At 34.3% G+C, this 22,356-nt stretch overlaps 1 protein-coding gene across 4 annotated transcripts in view; it reads left to right on the forward strand.

Moving 5' to 3' along the window:
• FSIP2 (fibrous sheath interacting protein 2) overlaps nt 1-22,356 on the forward strand; it is a 97,914-nt gene that overhangs the window by 4,592 nt on the left and 70,966 nt on the right. For 3 of the 4 annotated variants that reach the window (XM_042994870.1, XM_042994872.1, XM_042994873.1), the window contains exons 3-12: nt 501-662; nt 1,386-1,475; nt 2,544-2,683; nt 3,330-3,468; nt 3,966-4,076; nt 7,575-7,701; nt 10,827-10,916; nt 19,292-19,404; nt 20,184-20,226; nt 21,553-21,659. In XM_042994870.1, coding sequence (XP_042850804.1) covers nt 501-662; nt 1,386-1,475; nt 2,544-2,683; nt 3,330-3,468; nt 3,966-4,076; nt 7,575-7,701; nt 10,827-10,916; nt 19,292-19,404; nt 20,184-20,226; nt 21,553-21,659 — 1,122 coding nt within the window. The remainder of the gene's footprint in view (nt 1-500; nt 663-1,385; nt 1,476-2,543; nt 2,684-3,329; nt 3,469-3,965; nt 4,077-7,574; nt 7,702-10,826; nt 10,917-19,291; nt 19,405-20,183; nt 20,227-21,552; nt 21,660-22,356) is intronic. The other variant, XM_042994871.1, reaches the window with a different exon arrangement.

Raw genomic sequence — 22,356 nt, forward strand, 5'->3', positions numbered from 1 at the left:
AAATAAAAATTAAAAACAAAAAAGCTGTTTCCATGAATCTTGATAAAAGACTTCTATTTTCTTCATTTTCAGTTTATTGATATATAATCACAATATTATCCCTTTATATTTTAAATGAAGTGAGTACATTGACCTGGAAGAGGGAGGAGGAAAAGAAAGTTTTAGCTTTCTTTATACATTAAAACAAATTTTATCCTATTCCCTTTCTTTCCTTTCCCTTCTTTCTTCTCTGGCTCAGGGCCAAGGACTGATGGAGATCAGAGAAGGAATTAATTGAATGAGAGTAGGTTTTTAGAATAGGATCATGTGGAGAAAAGAGGGAGAGATAATAAATTTATGTTACCTAATCCAAGGCTTTTCTGTTGCTGATTTTTCTCCACACCAGATTCTTCATGCATGCTTTACTTTCGATGAACAGTGTAGTCATTTCGATAGGTTAACATTTAAAAGTGAATTTCATTAGTTTTACCTTTATAATATTTTTAAATCTGTGTTTACAGCTTTTTCAACCTTCTTACGGTTTTAACCTGACTGATCCTTACTGTCGACTTTTGGAAAACCAATATAAAAGTCTCCATGATCCACATTTAAGAGCATACTATAAGCGCAAAGATATCCTGAGAAGATTAAAGAAGGGTGGCTATATCACCAGCAATAATAAAGTGGGTTGAAGATTAATTCTTTTTAATCATTGCAAATTTCTAAGACTTGATAAGGCTTGCTTCTGTACCTTACAGCGGGGTGGGGGGGGGGTCTGTATCACCTTTAATTTGGTCAGAAGAAATACTTAATGGGAAATTTCATAAATTACTCAGTATTTGGGTCAAAGGAAATCAGACAATCGCTTTTTTCTAAATGAAACTACTTCTTCCCTCACCTTTTTTCTTTATACCATCAAAAGATGATTACCAAATAATTTGGGGAGGTAAAGGTAATTTTCCCAATTGTATCATAGTCCTCTTTCTCTGCCTCTAATGTCACTATATGCTTGTCAAGGATTATGTCCCATACACTTTTTAAAAACTTGAGACAAAATAGGAACCTAGCAAAATCAGTCTGATGGAATATTGATGGACTATATTCTTACTGGGGCTGAACATTTTTATTACATTGGTCTTTTAATAACTCCAGTTGTGGGTACTAAATCCTCTATCATGGCATAATGCATATTAATAAAGTAATGGTTTGGAAAAGATATTTCCTCTGGGTTAAAAATTATAGAGAGATCCTGCTTGAAAAATTGTTAGCATTTTATTACTCTTAATACCAAAATATTATCAAATGGTATTCCATTACTGTTTTTTCCTCCAGAAAGTAATTGTTAATGATTTTTAAATATTTGTATTCATATATTTTTGTTGTTATTATTTTGTTTTGTTTTTTAGATTGTATGTACCTTGAGGGAATTGAATAAGTACAGGCAATATCTTACCAGTTTAAAATTAGACTTTGAAAGAAACTATATGAGAGATCAAGTAAGTTAAATACTTAATATGGTTTCTTTACCTAGGATTTGGAAGAAAGCTTTCTTTGTATGCAAAATATTTTCTTTTAATATTTTTACCTTTAATTTTGACAAACTAATTTTTCCAAATAAAATTTAGAAGAGGAATAAATAATATTTTGTGACCAACACAGTTGCTATATTGAGCTAAAAAAAAAGGGACCAAGTCATCTATTAATATGCCTGTGGTAGCTTACATAATTTAGTAATAATTTAGCAACTCAGACATGTCACTTCTACCTGAGCAAGGACCAATAGGAAGAGTCTATTGGGCTAGCAAGATTCTTCATCTGGAACCCCCAAAACAGTGGGAATAACAGGAGAGGAAGTATATGATAGTTATAATGTCCTACAGGTGACTCAAGAAACATGTACATTGTGTATGTGTATCCACACACATGCAGCTGTGTTCATTCAATAAAAAATGTTATTAAAGGTGAAGTGGAATGCCTTGATGTAGAATAAGTGGGTATAGATAGTGACTTCCTTTCAATTTTTGACTCAAAGTTTGTGTGAGAGTGTGTGCACACATGCACATGTGCAAGAGTGAATTCGGGTTTTAGGCTCGAGTGAGTTGGATAAAAATGAGAAATGTATGTGTATGTGTACTTTCACAAATTTATGTTCAAAGGTTAAGAGTTGTAAAAGAATGATAATGACTTCTCTATACTATTAAATGTTCTATATTTTCCCCAATTTCTCTCCTATGCCTAGAGCTTCTCTTCCCCTTCTTTCTTATTTTCACTTAACTTTTTCAGAATAGGTAGAAAAATATGATGAAATATTTATCATTTATTTTCCGAGAAAGACATCTTTATTTTGGGTCAGTTGTCCATGTCTATAATAGGTTTAAATGCAATTAAACAGAAGCAGCTATTCACAAAGTACTAAGCACTAAATAAAAAGGCATATCGTAGGACAGTTTTATTTCTGAAGAATGCAAAAAGATTTTGTATACATATATATGTATATCTATCTATATTCACATTTATGTACATATATGTCTATGTGTGTATATATGACATACTTTTTTCAATAGGAAATGCTTGCAAAGCAAGTAAATAAACTACAGGAAAACAATCAAATACCTAGACGTTCTGATGTTGCACGGTTCCAAAATTGGTTGTTACAGGAAGACACCCAATCTATTAAGGACCAGGAACAATTAATAAGGAACAGGTAAGATTGAAGTTAATGCATATTTTATGTATATATTGTAGACCCAAATATGGAAGAAGATACTAGAAAGAATTGAAAGTAGGAATTTTTTTAGATAACAAGACACTATTTAACTCCACTACTGTCCCCACTATGGAGAGGAAAGGAGACCAAGAGGTACAGGAATTGGGAAATTATGGTGGCAAAGGTATGAAGAGGAATTTCTACCAGAGAAGACAGGGTTTCTGGGAATCCAAAAGGTAATCCAAGCTGATAACTGAAGAACAAATCAGATCCAAAACCTTTCCTATTGTAGGAGATGAGGGAAAGTATCTTTAGCACATGCTTCTTTTTTTTTTTTTTAATGTTTGTTTACTTATTTTGAGAGAGCATGAGCAGAGTAGGGGCAAAGAGAGAGGGGGAGAGAGAGGGAGAGACTCCGTCTCTCTGCTGTCAGTGTAGAGCCCAAGTGGGGCTCGATCTCAGGAACCATGAGATCATGCTGGCTTGAAGGTCTATGAACAGAGCTGATAGAAAGTCAATAAAATTCTTGTAGTTTAAGAAACAAAAACTAAGCCAGAAGGTGGTTTTGGAATATCAAAGCAGATGAAGCCGTCATAAGGGAAACAGCCAATACACCTTTACTTGTATTTGCACTTTTACTTAGATATTTGGATATGATAAATAGGGAATTAGAACTTGAGCGTACAGCAGAAGAGCAACACCTGCTCCGAATGGATAGAGAAGAAAGACGACAGCGAGAACACACAAGAAGAAAACTTAGTCTTCGTAGAAAAATTGAAGAGGTGAGATAACAAATTTAAAATATTGAGAGAAAAACTGTATACAACTGTTTCATTTGTAACTAGTTGTCCATCATAGTTCCTGAAGTCATTTCAGGTCTGAATCATATATCCCCATTAATCTTTCTTCACAGCTATAATATACAAGTTGTTACATAAAATAATAAGGCTGATAGCACAAACTATGTATATGAACCAATACCTGCTCTTAAAGAGATGATTGTGAAAGTTACTAGACACTATTTAACTCCCCTAAAGTCTTCATTGTTGGCGGGGAGGGGGGGAGATTTTTAATTCAGCTTTAGTAAAAAATAACCATCTTGCATTGTTAATAGGACTGCAGTAAGGAAAGCCCATCCTAAACCCAATGTATGACTTTCATTATGCTTGACCTGATGTCTGTTGGGCCCCTGACGTGTTCTAATTTGCTTGGTGGTGGTGGGCAAAATACAAAGGTTTAGTGTGAGCATGTACTGAGTATGTAACTCCGTGCTCCCTAGGAATGGAAGACAAAAGAGATGCTACTTCTGATGAGGATTGGAGAAGATGTTAAAAGAGAAGCTAGGATAGAGGAACAACGGCGTCGCAGCAGAGAAGAGAGTGACAGGAAGGTGGGGTGAGCTTTAAAACCTCTAACTGGGACTGTTTGAGGAGAAGCTTTTGCTAGTTTTGGTATTTGAAAGTACACTTTGCGAGATAACAATGGACCAGTTACCCCAAATGATATGCATTATACAAAACTGAAAGCTATGGATATATTTTGGCTATATTATATTCTGACTATAATCAAAAAAGTGCTGCCTTATTATTTGACACAACTGCTTTTGACTTTATCTCACGACGTAAACTAGTAATTGTTCTAGGAAAAAAATGATAAACTGATTTTTCTTACTCCCAGAATTTCTTGGGAAAAGTTCTCAATATTTCCCTACCAGCTAATTTTTTTAGAGTAACTATTTTTTATTTTAAATGATACATAATATTTTATGATTTAGAATGTAAACCAGTGTAAAGAGAAAGAAATTATTTGTAATCCTAGCACCACCTATTGTATGATACATGCACACATTGTGTGATATTTCTATGAAAATTTATTACAATAAATAAATTCATGTTATTACACCTTACAGGGTGTTTTGTAGATTGCTCTTTCATTTAATAAAAAAACATTGACAACTCTCCATGTGGATTAATACTTGTCTAAAATTACAAGTATTTTCAGGGGCGCCTGGGTGGTGCAGTCGGTTAAGCGTCCGACTTCAGCCAGGTCACGATCTCACGGTCCGTGAGTTCGAGCCCCGCGTCGGGCTCTGGGCTGATGGCTCGGAGCCTGGAACCTGTTTCCGATTCTGTGTCTCCCTCTCTCTCTGCCCCTCCCCCGTTCATGCTCTGTCTCTCTCTGTCCCAAAAATAAATAAAAAAAAAAAACGTTGAAAAATAAAATTACAAGTATTTTCAAAGCTTATTGGTTTTTATTTTTATTTATTTTTAAGAGAGAGAGAGAGAAAACAGGGGAAGGGCAGAGGGAGAGAAAGAGAGAGAGAGAATCTTGAGAGGGAGGGAGAGAGAGAGAGAGAGAGAGAGAGAGAGAGAGAGAGAAGAGAGAGTGTCTTCAGCAGGCTCCACACTCAGTGCACAGCCCAGCACAGGGCTTGATCCCACAACCCTGGGATCATGACCTGAGCCAAAATCAAGAGTTGGACACTTAAACGACTGAGCCACCCAGGCTCCCCTCAGTAGCTTATGGTTGACAAACTAGATGTAGTATAAGATATACATAATTTGGTTATATTGATATATACTGCTATGTAATATTTTTTATTAATGTAAATTTAAATATGTATGATAATCTTTTATTCTACTTTGGTACATATACCTTTTAGTATTTTCAAGGTTCATATGGTGAGTCAGCTTATCTCACTTTGTTGTAATTATTATTTTCTAATCACTTTTTTGCAATGGGAACTCTCTCCAAACTGACCTTTTTGTTTGCTTCCAGACATTTCTGAAAGTATCTGGTTTGTAGAGCAACAGAATGTCCCAGGTCTCCCCTTTTTGCCTCATGCCAATTACTATTCAAGGAGTCCTGACCAATTTTCGTGACAACCAGTGCAATGGGACAAGTTCTGGCCCTGGAAGTGCTTTTAGACGCTACCACTGATGGTAGACATGGTGACAACACAGGAAGCTTGAGCCATGTTCATGGCAGAGAGATATCTCAAGTATTGATATTTCCAATGGAGTTATTCTAAATTGTTTCTCTTGAATTGTGTTTTAATAGAAGTTTTCAATTCATTGGTGTATGCTTCTTAATATTTTAATATTTTTTTCAGATTGACACCATTTTACATTGACATACATTTTACTCCAATGTATGTGCTTAAATTACAATTATGGAAATCTTTAAAAGATTTTGCCTTTGTATCTTTGTCAAAAATCAGTTGTATAGTGTATTTTTGTATTCTTTTCTACTCTTTGATCTATGTCTATTACACTGCTTTGATTACTGTACCTTTTATAGTTCTTTAAATCAGTAGTGCTAACCTTTTAAGTTTGTTCTACCATTTTAAAGTTGTTTTGGCTAATCTAAATCCTTCACATTTCTGTATAAATTTTGGAATCCGCTTTTAAGTTTCTACCAAGAAATCTTACTGAAATTTAGATTAGCATTATGTTGATTCTATTGGTCAGTTTGAGCACAGTTGATCTCTTGATAATATTGAGTCTTCCAACTTGTGGACCAAATATTTCTCTCCAATTATTTAGGTTTCCTTAATTTTTGCAGTTTTCAGGTCTTACACATCTTTTGATAGATTCATCCCTAGGTATTTCATAATTTTTATGCAATTATAATTGGTATTTTTAATTTTAAATTATGATGATTTGGTGTTAGTATCTAGAAAAGCAAATTTTTTATATTCATCTTGTAGTCTGCATTGACAAAATCATTCTAGTAAGTTATTTCTAGATGCCAATTGACATTCTACATAAATGATTACGTTGCCTATGAATAAAGGTAGTTTTATTTCTTTTCTTTGGATGCTTTTTCATTTTCTTGCCTGATTGCACTGACTTATAACCCCTGTTATAACCTAGAATAGAAAAAGTGATAATGGACATTATTATCAAATATTTCTTTTGTCCCTTCTCTCCTCTGTACAGGCATATATTAATTAGGTTGCTTGATGTTCCACACCTCACATATACTCTTTCATTTTGTAACTTTTTTTCTCTCAATCTTTCCTTTTGGATGGTTTCTTTTCCTTAATGCACTTTAATTAATCTCTTCTGCAATGTCTATTCTGCTATTAATGCATATCTTATATTACTCATCTCATACATTTAAAAAATGATTTTGGTCCTTTTTATATCTTCCATGTCTTTTCCTTACCTTGTAAATATATGGAATACAGTTATGCTCTAGTATTATTACCTTTAATTCTAGCATTTGTATCATTTATGGGTCAATTTTAATTGATTGATTGACTCATTTTATGGATCATATTTCCCTGCTTCTTTATATGCTTGGTGCTTTTTGATTAGATGTCAGATATCATGAATTTTACTTTTTGGATGCTGAATATTTTCATATCCTTCTAAATATCCTTTAACTTTTTTCTTGAATGTAGATAATTTCTTTGGAAACAGTTTGTTTTAAGTCTTGCTTTTTAAGATTTGTTAGATGGGACCAGAGCCATGTTTAATCTTATACTAGTTATTCCTCACTACTGAACCAAAACCCATTTTAGTACTCTACCCAATGCCCTGTGACTTAAGACGTTTTTCTGGAGTGGATGGTGAAAATAGGCATGATAGACAGGTACCAAGCACTTTACTCTCTAATCCTTTAGGATGGCCTTTGTTTGTTTCCTCGCATACCTGTACTGATCCATTCTCTTGCTAAATACTCTAGGGAACCCGTGGAAGATCTCTAGGGTTCTTTCTCTGTGCAGTTATTTTCTTTCTGGTACGTCGAGGGTCAATATTAGCCCAGAAGCTTAAGACAGGAGTGACTGTTGATTTCCAACATATACTCTCACATTTTAAGTGTTTGTTTTGCATTTTTAAACAGAAAGCTGACATTAATTTTATATATCTTTATATTTTAGAAACAAGCCCTTCTAGAGAAAAAAATGGCTTATCATTTACAAAAAATGCAAGAAAATGGCTTTAAAAGAGAAGAGATGAGAAACAACACATTTCATTACAGAGGACAAGATGGAACATATAGTGAATGTGAGAATATTAAAAAGCTGATGGAGCTATGTAGAAAATGCTTATCTATGTATTTACGTAAAAATCCTTTCATAAAACTCTGATTGCTTACAATTGCTATCTGCTTTGTGTTAGGCACAGTTCTAGGCGTTTTTCTATTACGGTTCAAGTGGAAAAATAGACATATATGTAAAAATTAAAACAAAGTAAAATAATCTTATCAAGTGGTCTAGTAGCAAGCTTGTCTATTCTGTAGTTCTGACTTCCCTATACTAAAAATAATGTATTTTTTGCTACTGAAACTTTAAAAACTTTCATGTAAGGTAATTGCTATTTTATAACCAACATGGTATTCTACTATTTTCCCAGCCATAATGAATAGACAGTACCAGAAGAAGGGGGGGGGGGGGCAGGCAGGAGGTCGGGGAATAAAGAAGGGAGGAAGTACTTGGAGAAGAAGGGAGCGTAAGGAAGAAAAGACAAAAGGAAATGAAGAGTTTAAAGGAGGGATATCCAGTCATGACTTTGCTATGCCCAATCTCTACCAGCTTTCTTTAAGCTCATAAAATACATTAAGTTTGTTAAATTAATGATGTTAACTACAATTTCATAGCCAGAATACAAAAATGTAGATTTGCTTTAATTATCCTATGTGGGGGGTGCCTGGGTGGCTCAGTCAGTTAAGCGTCCGACTTCAGCTCAGGTCACGATCTCACGGTCCGTGAGTTCGAGCCCCGCGTCGGGCCCTGGGCTGATGGCTCGGAGCCTGGAGCCTGCTTCGGATTCTGTGTCTCCCTCTCTCTCTGCCCCTCCCCCATTCATGCTCTGTCTCTGTCTCAAAAATAAATAAACGTTAAAAAAAAATTTAAAAAAAAATTATCCTATGTGGTATCAGGAAAGAACAAGATCATCCTCCGTCCTATCAATCCTCTTTCTAGATGAAAGCCTCCTTGTGTCACTCCAGTAGATTACTAACTAGTTTTCATTGCCTCTTTTTTCAAACCTACTTCAAATCTATTTTTCAAACTGCTACTAATTACACTTTAAATCTGTTCTGAGGCTTTCTTCTGCTCCCAAAACATAAAGATCTCTATCACCTCTTAACTGAAGCTCAGACTTTTGAGGCAACCATTCATCACTACCTAGAGCCCAACTCAAACCTAAATTTTAAGCTTTATTTCATACCACCTCCTTGAAGAAGGCAGCTATCATCTAGGGGTGATGTACTTAGGCTCTAGAGCTAAACTGCTAAAGTCCATAATCTTTACCAAACTGCTTTACCGTAATAATCTAGCCATTCAAATGGCTTGGACAAATTACTTAACCTCTTTGAGCTACAGTTCATGATCTAAAAACAAAAATAGTACTCCTAAATTCTCACAAAGATCTCAAAAGTCTATAGTAACTACTCAATTTATTTCATTGTCCAATCAAACGAGACTACTGACCATTCCTAACACACAAGGTCCTTTTCTTACTTCTGTACCTCTCTGTCCAATTTTCTTAGCCTGGAGTGATGTGCTCAGTGTCCATCTATCCCAGTCCACATTTCTTTAAGCCCCACTGTAAGTGACATTCCACAAAGTCTTTCTTTTTTTTTTTTTTTTAAACGTTTATTTATTTTTGAGACAGAGAGAGACAGAGCATGAACGGGGGAGGGCCAGAGAGAGAGGGAGACACAGAATCTGAAACAGGCTCCAGGCTCTGAGCTGTCAGCACAGAGCCCGACGCGGGGCTCGAACTCACAGACCGTGAGATCATGACCTGAGTCGAAGTCAGATGCTTAACCGACTGAGCCACCCAGGCGTCCCCCACAAAGTCTTTCTTAACAGCCCTAATTGGAAGATCCTTCTTCTTTGAATCCCTTATAGTACTTTGTATTATTCTCAATACACTTATTACATACTTCCCACTGTCTTAATCACCCATAATATCGTATCTCCCACTTTTGTTTTCACAGAGCAGAGAGTACTGTATTTATGTATGTATGCATGTGTATGTGTTTGTGTATAAAATATATATTTGCTAAATGGGCTAATTCAATTTATTCAGCTCATCAAAATAATGAAAACAATCTCATGCTTCAGAAAAGAAATCACTTTAGTAACTATATACATTCCTACAAACTCAACTGTTAACTTTCTAAATAGGAAAAGAGTTCCAAGTAGACATTTTAAACATTTGTTACCTCAAATTCCCTTTTGAAGAAGATGTAAAGGGAGTGCTTGAGTGGCTCAGTTGGTTAAGCATCTGGCTCTTGATTTGGGCTCAGGTCATTATCTGACTATTGTGAGCTCAAGCCCTAGATTGGACTCCGTGCTGAGCAGGGAGCCTGCTTAAGATTCTCTCTCTCCATCTCCCTCTCCATGTGCCCCTCCTCACCCTCATGTGCATTCTCTCTCTCTCTCTCTCTCTCTCTCTCTCTCTCTCTCTCTCAAAAAATAAAGATAAAATACATTAAGAAGGTATAAATGAATCCAATTTATATTATCAAGGTGACACGAATATCTATCTTACAAAACAAACAATTATACTTCCAAATAATATTGTCATCTTCCACCAAGTAGACAACTTCCAGAGGGAGAGAGAGAGAATGAAAGAGGAAGGGAATATTAGGTGAAATTTGCTCCAGTGGGCAGACAGATCACTCTCACATTTACATCTCTAATGAAAACCCATTGAGTACCCATTATGTGAGGAGACTTTGCCCTCCTTACGTGGTGAAAAAGAACTATAATTACCTCTATCACAAAGGAGTGATATATATACAGTTGCCTGTGCCAGGCTGGGAGGCACATCCAAGAATGCAATAGTAACTGTGGCCCAGTGGGTCTCTAGCCAGTAGCTACATTGGTATGCATCCCAGCAGATAGGAAATGACATGTTACAGTTTGTCTGGGTGTAACTTTTCTCTCTACCAGAAGAAAATTCTGTCCCTTCAAGTATATCTTTTAACTTGAAGTGATAATATTTCAAGAATTATTACCTTCCCATTTCACATCTTTCCATCTTCTCCAATACCTCCCTATAATCCCACATACAAATGAGCATAAGGCTCACCTCCCTTGTGCTTGATAAAATAGTCTATCTTGGGTAATTCTGTCATCACTCTTACTAAAAATAAATGTTTTATTACATTTTTTAAGCTTATTCTCCAAAGAAGAAAAAGAAGTCTTTTGATAATATGAACTTAGTTTACCAAGTTGGTGACCAGAGACCAAATAAAGGAGTATATGGTAATTTAATATTTTGATAAGAAATACTGTAGTAATTTGAGGAAAGACTGAGTTTGGATAGAAACTTTTGCTTAAATGCTTTAAATGCTTAAATCTTCTATTTTGTGTTGTCAAATGACTGATTTAGAATGATGCTTACCAATAATGACACAACCTCTATTGCTTTCAGAATTTGATCTCTAGTTACTGATTTAGTGTTCTAAACTTAATATTATGTCATAATTTTAGAAAAATAAAATGAAAAATCTATTGCTGTTAAACAGTATATGATACCTAAAAAAAAAAACAACTAATTTTTATAATGTTCAAAATGATTTTAGAAAACTCTGAAGTCAGTCAGAAATTAACTCCAAAACTACTCTGAACCCTTTTACTTTATTTTACTTTATTATTTATCCCATACTGTTACTTCATGTTGTCTATTAGGGCTCACTGGATTAGACCAGGAACACAAACGGCAGCATAAAACTTCTCCAAATAATACACTGTCAAAGTGTGAGGCTGTTAAAAATTGAACAATATGAATCTCCTCCCACTACCAAATTTCCAGGAAAAAATTAAAGCAAAAAATTTAAATTACTTTGGCGTTATTAATTCAAATTTAAAGAAGAAAAGTCCACAATCTTTCCTCCCTGAGTATGTAATTTGATTAGTCTCATCAAGACTCTGAAACCTGGGGAGCGACAGAGTTGTCTTAGCAGAGGATGTCTTCCACTTTCAGGACCACTGAGGTAGATTTAACTCTTAAGCTTCATGGGTCCTATTTTTAAAGCTCAAAGACTTTTTTAAAGACACCAATAGTTATTACAAGGCACACAATTATGACAACACCAGCCCCACCTCTACAAAATGTGTACATTCATCAGTGGAAGGAGATTTGGGTTGTTTCCAGGTTTGGGTGATTATGAATAGAAAAATCAGAAGTATTTGTAGTCAGCTTTTTATGTAAACAAGGGATTGTTGAGTCATAGTAAATGTATGTTTAAGTGAACAAAGTACTGTCCCAAATGCTTCCAGAGTGCCTGTAATATTTTTCATTCCCATCACTAATGCACGAGAGATCCATTTGCTATGCATTCTTGCAACCATTGTATTATCAGCAATTTTTTATTTTAGTCATTCTAATAGATATAGTGTTAGCTCATTGTGATTTTCATTTGCATTTCCCTGATCGTTAATGATGATGAATATCTTTTCATATGCTGTCTGCCACTTGTAAATCCTGCTTAGTAAAGTATCTGTTGAAGCTTTTTGCTCATTTTTAATTGGGTAATTTTCTTACTGTTAAGTTTCAGAAGTTATTTATATACTCTGAATACAAATCTTTTTCAGTATGTGATTTGCAAATATTTTCTCTCAGTCTGTGACTTGCCTTTTAATTTCTGTTCCATTGATCAATTTATGTGTCTATCTCTTTGCCAGTACTGCACTGTTAATTAGCATAGCTTTTTACAGTCTTGAAATCAGGTAGTATAATTCTACCAACTTAATTTTTTCCCTCAAAATTTTAGGACTATTTTAATTTGCTTGCCTTTTGCATATAAATTTTTTGATCAGCTTGTCTGCAAAAATTAGGCTGAGATATTTTAGTGAAGTACATTAAATCAATCTACAGATCACTTTAAGGAGAAAAGAAACCTTCTACAAATCTTGGTCTCCCAAGCCATAAACATAGTATCTTTTTCTGTTTAGGTTATACTTGATTTCTGTCATAAGTGTTTTTACAGTTTTCAGCATAGAGATCTTATATATGTTGTGTCATATTCATACATAAGTACTTCATTGTTTTGGTACTATTATACATGACGTTTTTAAATTTTGTTTTCCTGTTGTCCATGACTATACTTTTACGATACCTCTTTTTACATATTTTTTAGTGGTTGTTCTAGACAACACTGTACTTATCTTTTCACAATTCCACTTCACCCTTTAAGTGGAATGTACATCTTTCCACTATCTATGACTTCTTATCCCCCAACCCTTTGTTATAGTTGCCCTATGTATTACATCTACATACATCAAACATCCATTCAGACAACGTAACATTTTTATTTTAAATAACTAAATAGAAGAAGACTAACATATTATATTTACCCAGATAGCTACCATTTTGAATGCTCTTTAATTTCTGATATTCCAGGTTTCTTTTCCAGTGTCATTTTTTTCAGCCTATAGAACTTCTCTTAGTATTTCTTTTAGAACAGATTTTCTGGCACTGAATCATCTTATTTCCCTTCTTCTAAAAATATCTTTATTTTACCTTCATTCCTGAATGACAGTGTTTTCATTTGATATAGAATTGTAAGTTGACATTTTTTCCAGAACTTGAAAACTGTTTTTCCGTTTCATTGTGTTTCTGTAGTTCTGATGAGATATTGTCTATATTTGAATAGTGATCCTCTGTAAGTAAGGTGACATTTTTCTCTGGTTGTTAAAATTCTGGGGGGTGGGAAATAGCTTTTAGCAACTTAATTATGATATATCTTGGTGTGGATTTTTATTTTTTTTGCCTGCTTTAATCTTCACTGAATTTCCTTAAACTTAAGTTTATATCTTTTGCCAAATTTCATTTAAGCAGACTTCCTTATCTCACAGAAAGAACTACTATCCAAATCTAGTGATTATCATAACCATTATTTTTTAAATATATTTTTAAATATATTTACTACATGGGTGTATATCCTTAAACTACATATATACATATAGATAGAAATAAATACCATTAAAAATATTTTAATGTAACTGATATGCTGTTGTATCCAGTTGTATGTGATGTGCTTTTTACACTCAGCATTATGTTTCAGAAGTTTTATCTCTGTTGCCTGACATTTTATTTCATTACTGATATATCCCATTGTGTGAATATACCACGATATACATATATTTCTCTTGATGGAAATTATACACATATTTATATCTTATTTTTATATGTTATATATATTTGTATTATATGTTACAGATACTATATTTATATATTATATATATTTATATAAATGTTTATATAAATATAAAATCTCATGGTACTCATTGAAGAGATTCTCTAGGGGTTATATGCCTAGATATGGGATTTCTGCGTCATGTTTCCTTTTCTGAGAAATCATATTTTCAAATCTCTTGTCCATTTTCCTAAGGGGTTTTCTTTCTCCTGTGAATGTGTGTGAAAGATTTTTAAGCCATACTAGATAATTGTGTTAGTATATATATATATATATATATATATATATATATATACATACATACACACATTATAATAAATATCCTCTTCCAATTATGATTTGTTTCTATCCTTTCTTTTTATCTTTTGATGTACAGAAGTTCTTAATTCAATATGGCTGATGTTAATCTTTTGTCTTATTTGTAGCAAATATTTCCAGTTTTGTTAATGGCTTTTTTAACTGTTCTTTTTTTTTTTTTTTTTAAGTTTATTTATTTATTTGGAGAGTGGGGAGCAGAGAGAAGAAGAGAAAGAATCCCAAGCAGTTTCTGTGCTGTCAGCATGGAGCCTGATGCAGGGTTTGATCTCAGGAAGCATGAGATCATGACCTGAGGCCAAAGTCAAGAGTCACACATTCAATTGACTGAGCCACCCACGCACAACAATTTTTCTTATTAAACATTTCAAACATAAATAAAAACCAGCAGAACCCATATGGTGCCTCCATCTGACTTGTTTCACTTAGCATAATACCTTTTCTATCTATAAAATCATGTCATTCACAAATAGTGACAATTTTACTCTATTTTTCCAATTTGGATGACTTTTGTTTTCTTTTTTTTTTTTTTTTTTTTTGCTTAATTGGAGTCCCAGAAGGTCCCTTAAGCTACCCATCAGTCTCTTAATCTATTTTTTTTTTTAATTCTTTTCCAGGTGCCTGGGTGGCTCAGTCAGTTAAGCATCCATCTTTGGCTCAGGTCATGATCTCATGGTTCGCGGGTTTGAGCCCTGCATCAGGCTCTGTGCTGATGGCTCAGAGCCTGGAACCTGCTTCAGATTCTCTGTCTCCCTCTCTCTCTGTCCCTCTCCTGCTCATGCTCTGTCTGTCTACCTCTCAAAAATAAATAAACATTATATATATATAAATTCTTTATCTCTTTTTGGGTGAGTTCCACTGCCCTCAATTCCAGATCACTAGCCCTTTCTTCGGTTCCACCCATTCTGCTGTTGAACCCCTATAGTATCTTTTTCAGTTCAGTTATTGTATTCTTTAGCTCTATGACTTATGTTTCACACTGTCTTATATTTTATCTTTGTTGATCTTTCTGTGTTCATCCATTCATCTCTCAAGATCTGTGAGCATCTTTATGATGATTACTTTGAACTCTTTATCAGGTAAATTACTTATCACTTTTTCATTAAAGTTTTCTTTGGGAGTTTTTCTTGTTCTTTCATTTGGAACACATTCCCCTGTTTCCTCATTTTCCTTGTTTTTTGTTTTTTGTTTTTTATGTATTAGGCAAAACAGCTCTCTCTCCCAGTCTTAAGGGAGTGATCAAAAGAAGGCCGGGTGTGTGTTTCACTTGTCTGTGCAGCATCCTGCCAAGAATTGGCTCTCCAATTGTTTCAGTCCCATGGGGCCCCAAAACACAAGGACCCCTGGCCACTAGAGCCAGGCAATCAAAGGGTATCCCTTATGAACTGTGTGTACCTGCTGGCTTTGACAGGGCTACAGGGGAGGGGTTGGGGCAGGCAAGCCCACCCACTGGCTTCAGTGGGGCAGGGCCACAGGAGTTTGCAGGGGTAAGGCAAGCAGAATTAGCAGGGTAGAGAGAGGGCAAAAATGGCACCTGGCAGTGCCAACACTTGCCAAGATAGGAGACTATAAAAATGGGAACAATCAGCACCTCCTTCCCTGGAGAGAGTTGGAACAAACTTCTACCCTTCCAGAAGATGCTTTAAGAATAGCCAGTGGATCTTCTTCGTGTATGGTCCACATGCTTTTCAGCCTGCTGTACTTGTGCTGGGTCTTAGGGTAAGTAGTCTGTGTACAAACCCTTTAGGAACAGAATCTTATTTCCTAATGCCCTTTGAGTTTCCTGGATGTAAGCTATGTTGATGTTTTGTTTTGTTTTGTGTTTTTTTTAAGTAGGCTCCATGACCAGTGCAGGACCCAACATGGGGCTTGAAATCACAACCTTGAGATCAAGACACAAGCTGAGATCAAGAATCAGACATTTAACTGACTGAGCCACCCATGCTCCCCCATAGTGATTTTTAAAGCCAGATGTTTGGAGGCTCATATCTCCAGTGCAGGTCCCAAGGGCTAGGGAGCTCAAACTGCTTGCTTCTCAGGGATATGCTCCATATTTGTGAATCCCTCTCACAGGTCGGTTGTCATACCACAGGTGGGGTTTTTGGCTAGACCACACCTCTGCATGGTGTATCTCTTTCCCAAGCAGATGTGGCCTTTTTATCTTTTGTTGTGGAGGAACTGCTCAGCTAGCATTCAGGGCTTTTTCAGAGAAATTTGTTGTGTATGTAGCTGGATATTGGTGGGTCTACGGAAGGAGGTGAGGTCAGGGTCTTCTTATGCTGCCATCTTGCAGGTTCAATTTCTCTAGCAAGACTGATTCATAGATGGTGGCGTGCCTTTCCATCAAGAGGCATATAATATCTCATTTCCTTTCTCTTTGTAATGTTAGCAGCCATTTATGTTCAAGGCCTAGATCTATGAATTAATTAAGGGTTTCAAGTTGGGATAACTTAATTCTATCATTCCTTCTTCTTAGATTAATTGGAAAAGTTGTATTAAAAGAAATTTCCTCTTGGGGCGCCTGGGTGGCTCAGTCGGTTGAGCGGCCGACTTCGGCTCAGGTCATGATCTCGTGGTCCGTGAGTTCGAGCCCCGCGTTGGGCTCTGTGCTGACAGCTCAGAGCCTGGAGCCTGTTTCGGATTCTGTGTCTCCCTCTCTCTGACCCTCCCCCGTTCATGCTCTGTCTCTCTCTGTCTCAAAAATAAATAAACATTAAAAAAAAATTAAAAAAAGAAATTTCCTCTTAACTACTATTTGGTTACAGTGTGGTATAGGATACTTTGGAAAAGCAGATTGAAGCTTAACATTTTACAATCATTTATTAGTTTTCAAAGTAGTAAATTGTTTCAGTAGCATCCTTCAACAGTGAGCAATTAGGTTTGTTTTTTTCATTGTGAATTTACAGATTTAAATAAATTTAATGTACTTCAATAAAATTATGTTAATGTGTTTATTAATGCTAAAAGGGTGATAGTTCCTGCCAGTGGGATCTCCCGTTAGTATAACTCTTAAGTCCTTTGTGACATAACCCTAATGATTTTTTATAGCTTCCTTGCTATCTGGGAAGACAGGATTATTCAAGCTTATTTTGTACACATTTAATTGCTTCAACATCATTGAGTTTCACTGGCATCTTTTAAATGATAAAGTGAACATATATAGATGATAGACAGATAGATGATAGATACATAGATACATAGATACATAGATAGATAGACAGATAGACCTATTTCTGGACAGTCTCCTGTTTTATTTATCTATTTGTTCTTACATGAATACAGTGTTCTCAATTACTATAGCTTTATAATAAGTCTGCAAATTTGGTAGTTTGAGTTCTCTAATATTTGTGGTTCTTCTAGATTGACTGTCTTGTGGTAGGGCCTTTACTTCTCCATATAAATTTCAGAAACAGCTTTCCAGTTTCTACAATATAGTCTGTTGGGATTTTATTCGGGCTCACCTTTCATTTCTTTTTCTTCCTGGCTAGCACCTCCAGGATAGTATTGAAAAAAATGGTGATTGTGTACATATTAATCTTGTTCCAAAATTTAAGGGGACATGATCAATATAGAGTGTCAGCTCTAGAGATTTGAAGATAGCTTTTATCACAGGAAGGACATATCCTCATATTGCTAGTTCACTAAGAGGTTTGATCATCAATGGCTATTAAACTTTATCATTTTTTCCCTGCATCTTTGAGATAATCATCTAAATTTTTTCCTTATTTCTTTTAAAGTTGTGAATAACTTTGACTTATTTTTAATGTTATATGTTAAACCAGTCCCACATTCTTGGGATTAACGTTACTCATTCATCATGCATTATCTTTATCATATATTGTTAGATTCAATATATTTTATTTATAATTTTTGCAACTTTGTTCATGTGGGATGGTGACTGAGGTTTTCTTTTATTGTAATGTCTTTTAATGAATTTGGTATTAGAGTGATTTTGGTCTCAAAATATGAGTTGTGAGAGTAGAAGTATTCCTCTTTAATTTTCTGGAAGAGTTTGTGTATAATTAGTGTAATTTCTTCTTTAGATATTTGGTATAGTTCAGAAATGAAGTCAATTGAGCCTGGAGTTTTCTTTGTGCACATGTTTTTACATATTCGATTTCTTTAATAGATATGTAGTTCTTCATATCATCTATTCATAAATGAGATTAGTTTGTGTTTTTCAAGAAATTTGTCCTTTGTATATAAATTTTTAAGCCTACTACCATACACTTATAATATTCCTTTATTATTATTTTTTAGTATTATCTATATAGACTTTTGTTGTGCTATTATCTCTAATTTTCCTGATGCTACAAATTTGTGCTTTTTCTTGGTAATCTGGCTTATCACTTTTATTGAACTTTTCAAAGAATTAGCTGTTTCATTATTTTCTTCCTTTTTTTTTATTTCTTTGATATTCACTTCAATCTTTACTATTTTCTTTCTTCTGCTTACTAAATATTGACAAGGAGGTGGAAGAATTGAAACTCTGATACACTGCTGAATGGCTTGTACAATGGTACGGCAACTTTGGAAAACAGTGTGTTGTTTTGTAAAAGTTAAACATATACTGGATCACTGTATGATCCAGTCGTTCCACTAATAGATATTTACCCCATAGAAATGAAAACAAAGTGACTTGTACACGAATTCTCATAAAAGTTCATTTGTGAGAGGCCAAAATGGAAACAACCCAAATAGCAGGTAAATGAATAAAAACTGTGGCGTATCCATATAATGAAGCACTTCTCAGAAATAAAAAGGAACAAATTATTAAAATATGTGAAACCATTATACTGAGTAAAAGAAGCTAGGCAAAAAAAGAGTACATATTATATGATTCCATCCATATAAAAGTCTAGAAAATTCAAGCTAATCTTGTGTGAGAAGTATAGAGTGTTGTCAGGATGGGAGGAGAAAGATAGATGGATTACAAAGGTGGATGAAAAAACTTTTAAAAGAGTATTAGAAAAGTTATTTGATTGCAGTGATAGTTGTAGACATATTTTAAAGTTGAAATATTTTCAATTTAAATGAGTATAGTTTATTATACTTCAATTACACTTCAATAGATTGTTAAAATAAAACAACTATGGTTTTTCTCTCTCATTTATTTACTTTTAGGACCTACAGCAAATGCCATTTATCAATCTCTAAGTAATACAAAGAATGTCGTCAAAAAATCAGCAACTTTAGTTGGCCAGTCAGATGTACAAGTTAATAGTACTGAACAAAAGGTATAAAATTATGTCTCAAACTTTTGTATGATGATTACTTATCTAGTTAATTTTTCACTTCTATGATCTCTTTCACTAGCATGATACCAATTGGTTAGGGATATTAGGGTCTATTCATGAGGCCAAATTTCTTTCCTTGGGCGTATTGAGTCACTATGTAATTTAACAGTAGTAACTAATCCAAACAGTTAGCAATTACAATGATAATAATAGCTAAAACGTATTCACTGTTGGCCAAGCCCTGTGCTAAACTAGAAGGAAGGGAAAATGAGGAAATTTGGACACATAAGATATAAAGATGAATAAAACATAATCAATTATCTTGAGGACTCATTGCCTAATAGGACAGACAGACTCAAAAATGTTATCACAAGAAAATGATGTTCTCAAAATCAAAGAGAACTGTGTTTAATTAAGCTGTAGGCTGGATTGGAATAGGTTACATTGTATTTCCCTGAAATAGACTGAATGACTCTAAACTTTGTAAAACCAACCATTGAATGGATTACTATGCCTTTAAACAAAATATGGAATACTAGAAAAGGAACAATTTTGTACACTGCTACATATTGAACTCAATTTTAAACTAGTTAAATTTGAGATCCCTATAGAAACTATTCCAGGAGGTTGTTAATATATATTTTCCTGAGACAATTTTCATGTGAGATTAGGGGATAAAAGAGAGAGAAACTATATTAATTTGGTTGATTGATAGTGACAAAATTTCTTTTATAAGTGCAGTTACTAATGAATGTTTTTCTCTTTAATGTACCATGTAGAAAGATGGAGTAACTAGAAAATCAAATACGTCTGATGATAGAGGTGAGAAAATGAAAAACAGTCATACTTGTTATATTGTTAATTTAATAATCATGACTATATATATATATACAGTTTCATAATCATGACTATATGTATATATATTTTATATATATATATATACACACACTATATATATATATATATACACACACTATATATATATATATATATATATATATATATATATATATATATATACAGTTTTTCAATCTGTTTTGCTGATTATAACAATCATGGTTATTTTGGATAATAAAAAATGGTAAAAAAATTGTTTATGAATATAGATATAATTAGCTCACATGTCAGTGCTTGCTTGATGAGTATGGCTTTTGAACTTTGCTAAGTATGGAAAATTTAGGGTCCCTGATGTGGCTGTTTATAGTGATGGAGTACATTACTCACATATGTGACTCAGTAAGTTACAGTACAGAGAACTGTCTCTGGAAGGGCCCCACACTCCACTGCCATCAATTCTCCATAGACAATACATTGTATTTCTCATTTCCCCTTCAGCAGACTATACAATAGCTAAATTTCCCCATACCTTGTTAGATTTCTGGAAGGCACTAAAAATACTCATATGCATATCCTACATATACATAAAGAAAATATTAGGCACCTCCACTGAGTAGCCAATGATCACTTCGAATTCTATAGAATATCAAACTCATCATCTTCCTGATCCTTCTTCTGTTTCACCTAGGCACAAAATGTTAATTATTCTTTGACTCTTCTTTATTGTATTTTGCATCCCAAGGTTGCTACTTTCTTTCTAATCTACCCCCTTAATTTCTTTTGCCCTTTCCTCTCTTTTCATTCCCACAGCTTCTACCTTGTTTCTTTCATCCTTGGCTATTTCAGTACCTTCCCCCATTCTCCTCCTCCTCTTTTTAATCCCCATAAATATTGCTGTGAAAGCAATCTTCCTAAAACACAGCTTTGGTTATTCCCTTATCCAAGTAGTGAGTGGTTTTTGATTGCAGACTGAATGAAAAGAAAGCAGTTAATTCTGGCAGTGGTCTGTGTTTAATTATAGGGACTAAGCTAGCATAATATTAAATAAATTAGGATCAGAGGTTAAGGATTTCAGACTTGTGTCTAAAGGCAATAATGAACCATTTGAAATTTGTAGCCAGTGAACACTAAAAACAGGTCATGTAATTCCTGGAGATACTTCTTTACCTCAAATAAATGCCTGATTGTGGTAATTCAATGATTGTTTAAGCTCAGCAGAGGGAACATTGGATCAAATCTATTCATCAGCATTCACCCTTGTTCCAGAAATATGATCTTCTCATATGTAAAATTAATCTCTTCTTTCTCTAGGAGCTGTAAACATCTCAACTCAAAATTCAATTATTTCAGCTCAAACTTCACCCACAAGAAATTGTCCAAGATCTTCACAGTCTTACTTGGATCCTCCAAAAAATAAGGTATATAATATTTCCTTTTGCCCCAAAGGCAAGCAGAATTAATGAAGTACATTCTTATGATCAGCATGAGTATAAAAATTTCCATTCATGAAGTGGCCATACAAAACAGCTTCATTCCCTGAAATTAGTCATACCATAACAAAATTTTAACATCCCTAGGATAATCTTCCTAAATATAGGCTACAACATTGTAGTTCACAGTGCATACCTGCAGCCTACAGAGGAAGTATTAATTTGGCTTTCTTTGGTTGGGCTTCTACTAATATGGATGGACTGTTCAGAGGTAGTCATATTCTCTCTCCCCTTTGTTTTTGACTAGCCATCAGTTACCTGCTTTTGGAAAGTTACCATCATAAATTCAAGGTGTGTCTTCTGATATACATTACATTTTTTTTTTCCTCTGTGAGTTACCAACTGGTTTTAGGAGTCAAAACCACATTCCATTACCAGCACAGTGTTAACTGGTTCACCTGTACTGAAGAGTTAACTTGGTTTGAAAATGGAAATTAACTGTTTTTCCCAAATGAATTTGTACTTGAATAGGGTAGGAAGTGGCATCATTTTCTGTTTCTTATAATGCATAATAATTGACAAACTACACATAACTTCTAAGATGTATGTTTACCATAAAATGCTTTTCTGTAGTGCAGTTTTGTTACAAACATTTTACAGTTCAGCATTTTACTATGTCAATATC

This window comes from Panthera tigris, chromosome C1 (genome assembly GCF_018350195.1).
Source record: "Panthera tigris isolate Pti1 chromosome C1, P.tigris_Pti1_mat1.1, whole genome shotgun sequence".
NCBI classification, from domain to species: domain Eukaryota; kingdom Metazoa; phylum Chordata; class Mammalia; order Carnivora; family Felidae; genus Panthera; species Panthera tigris.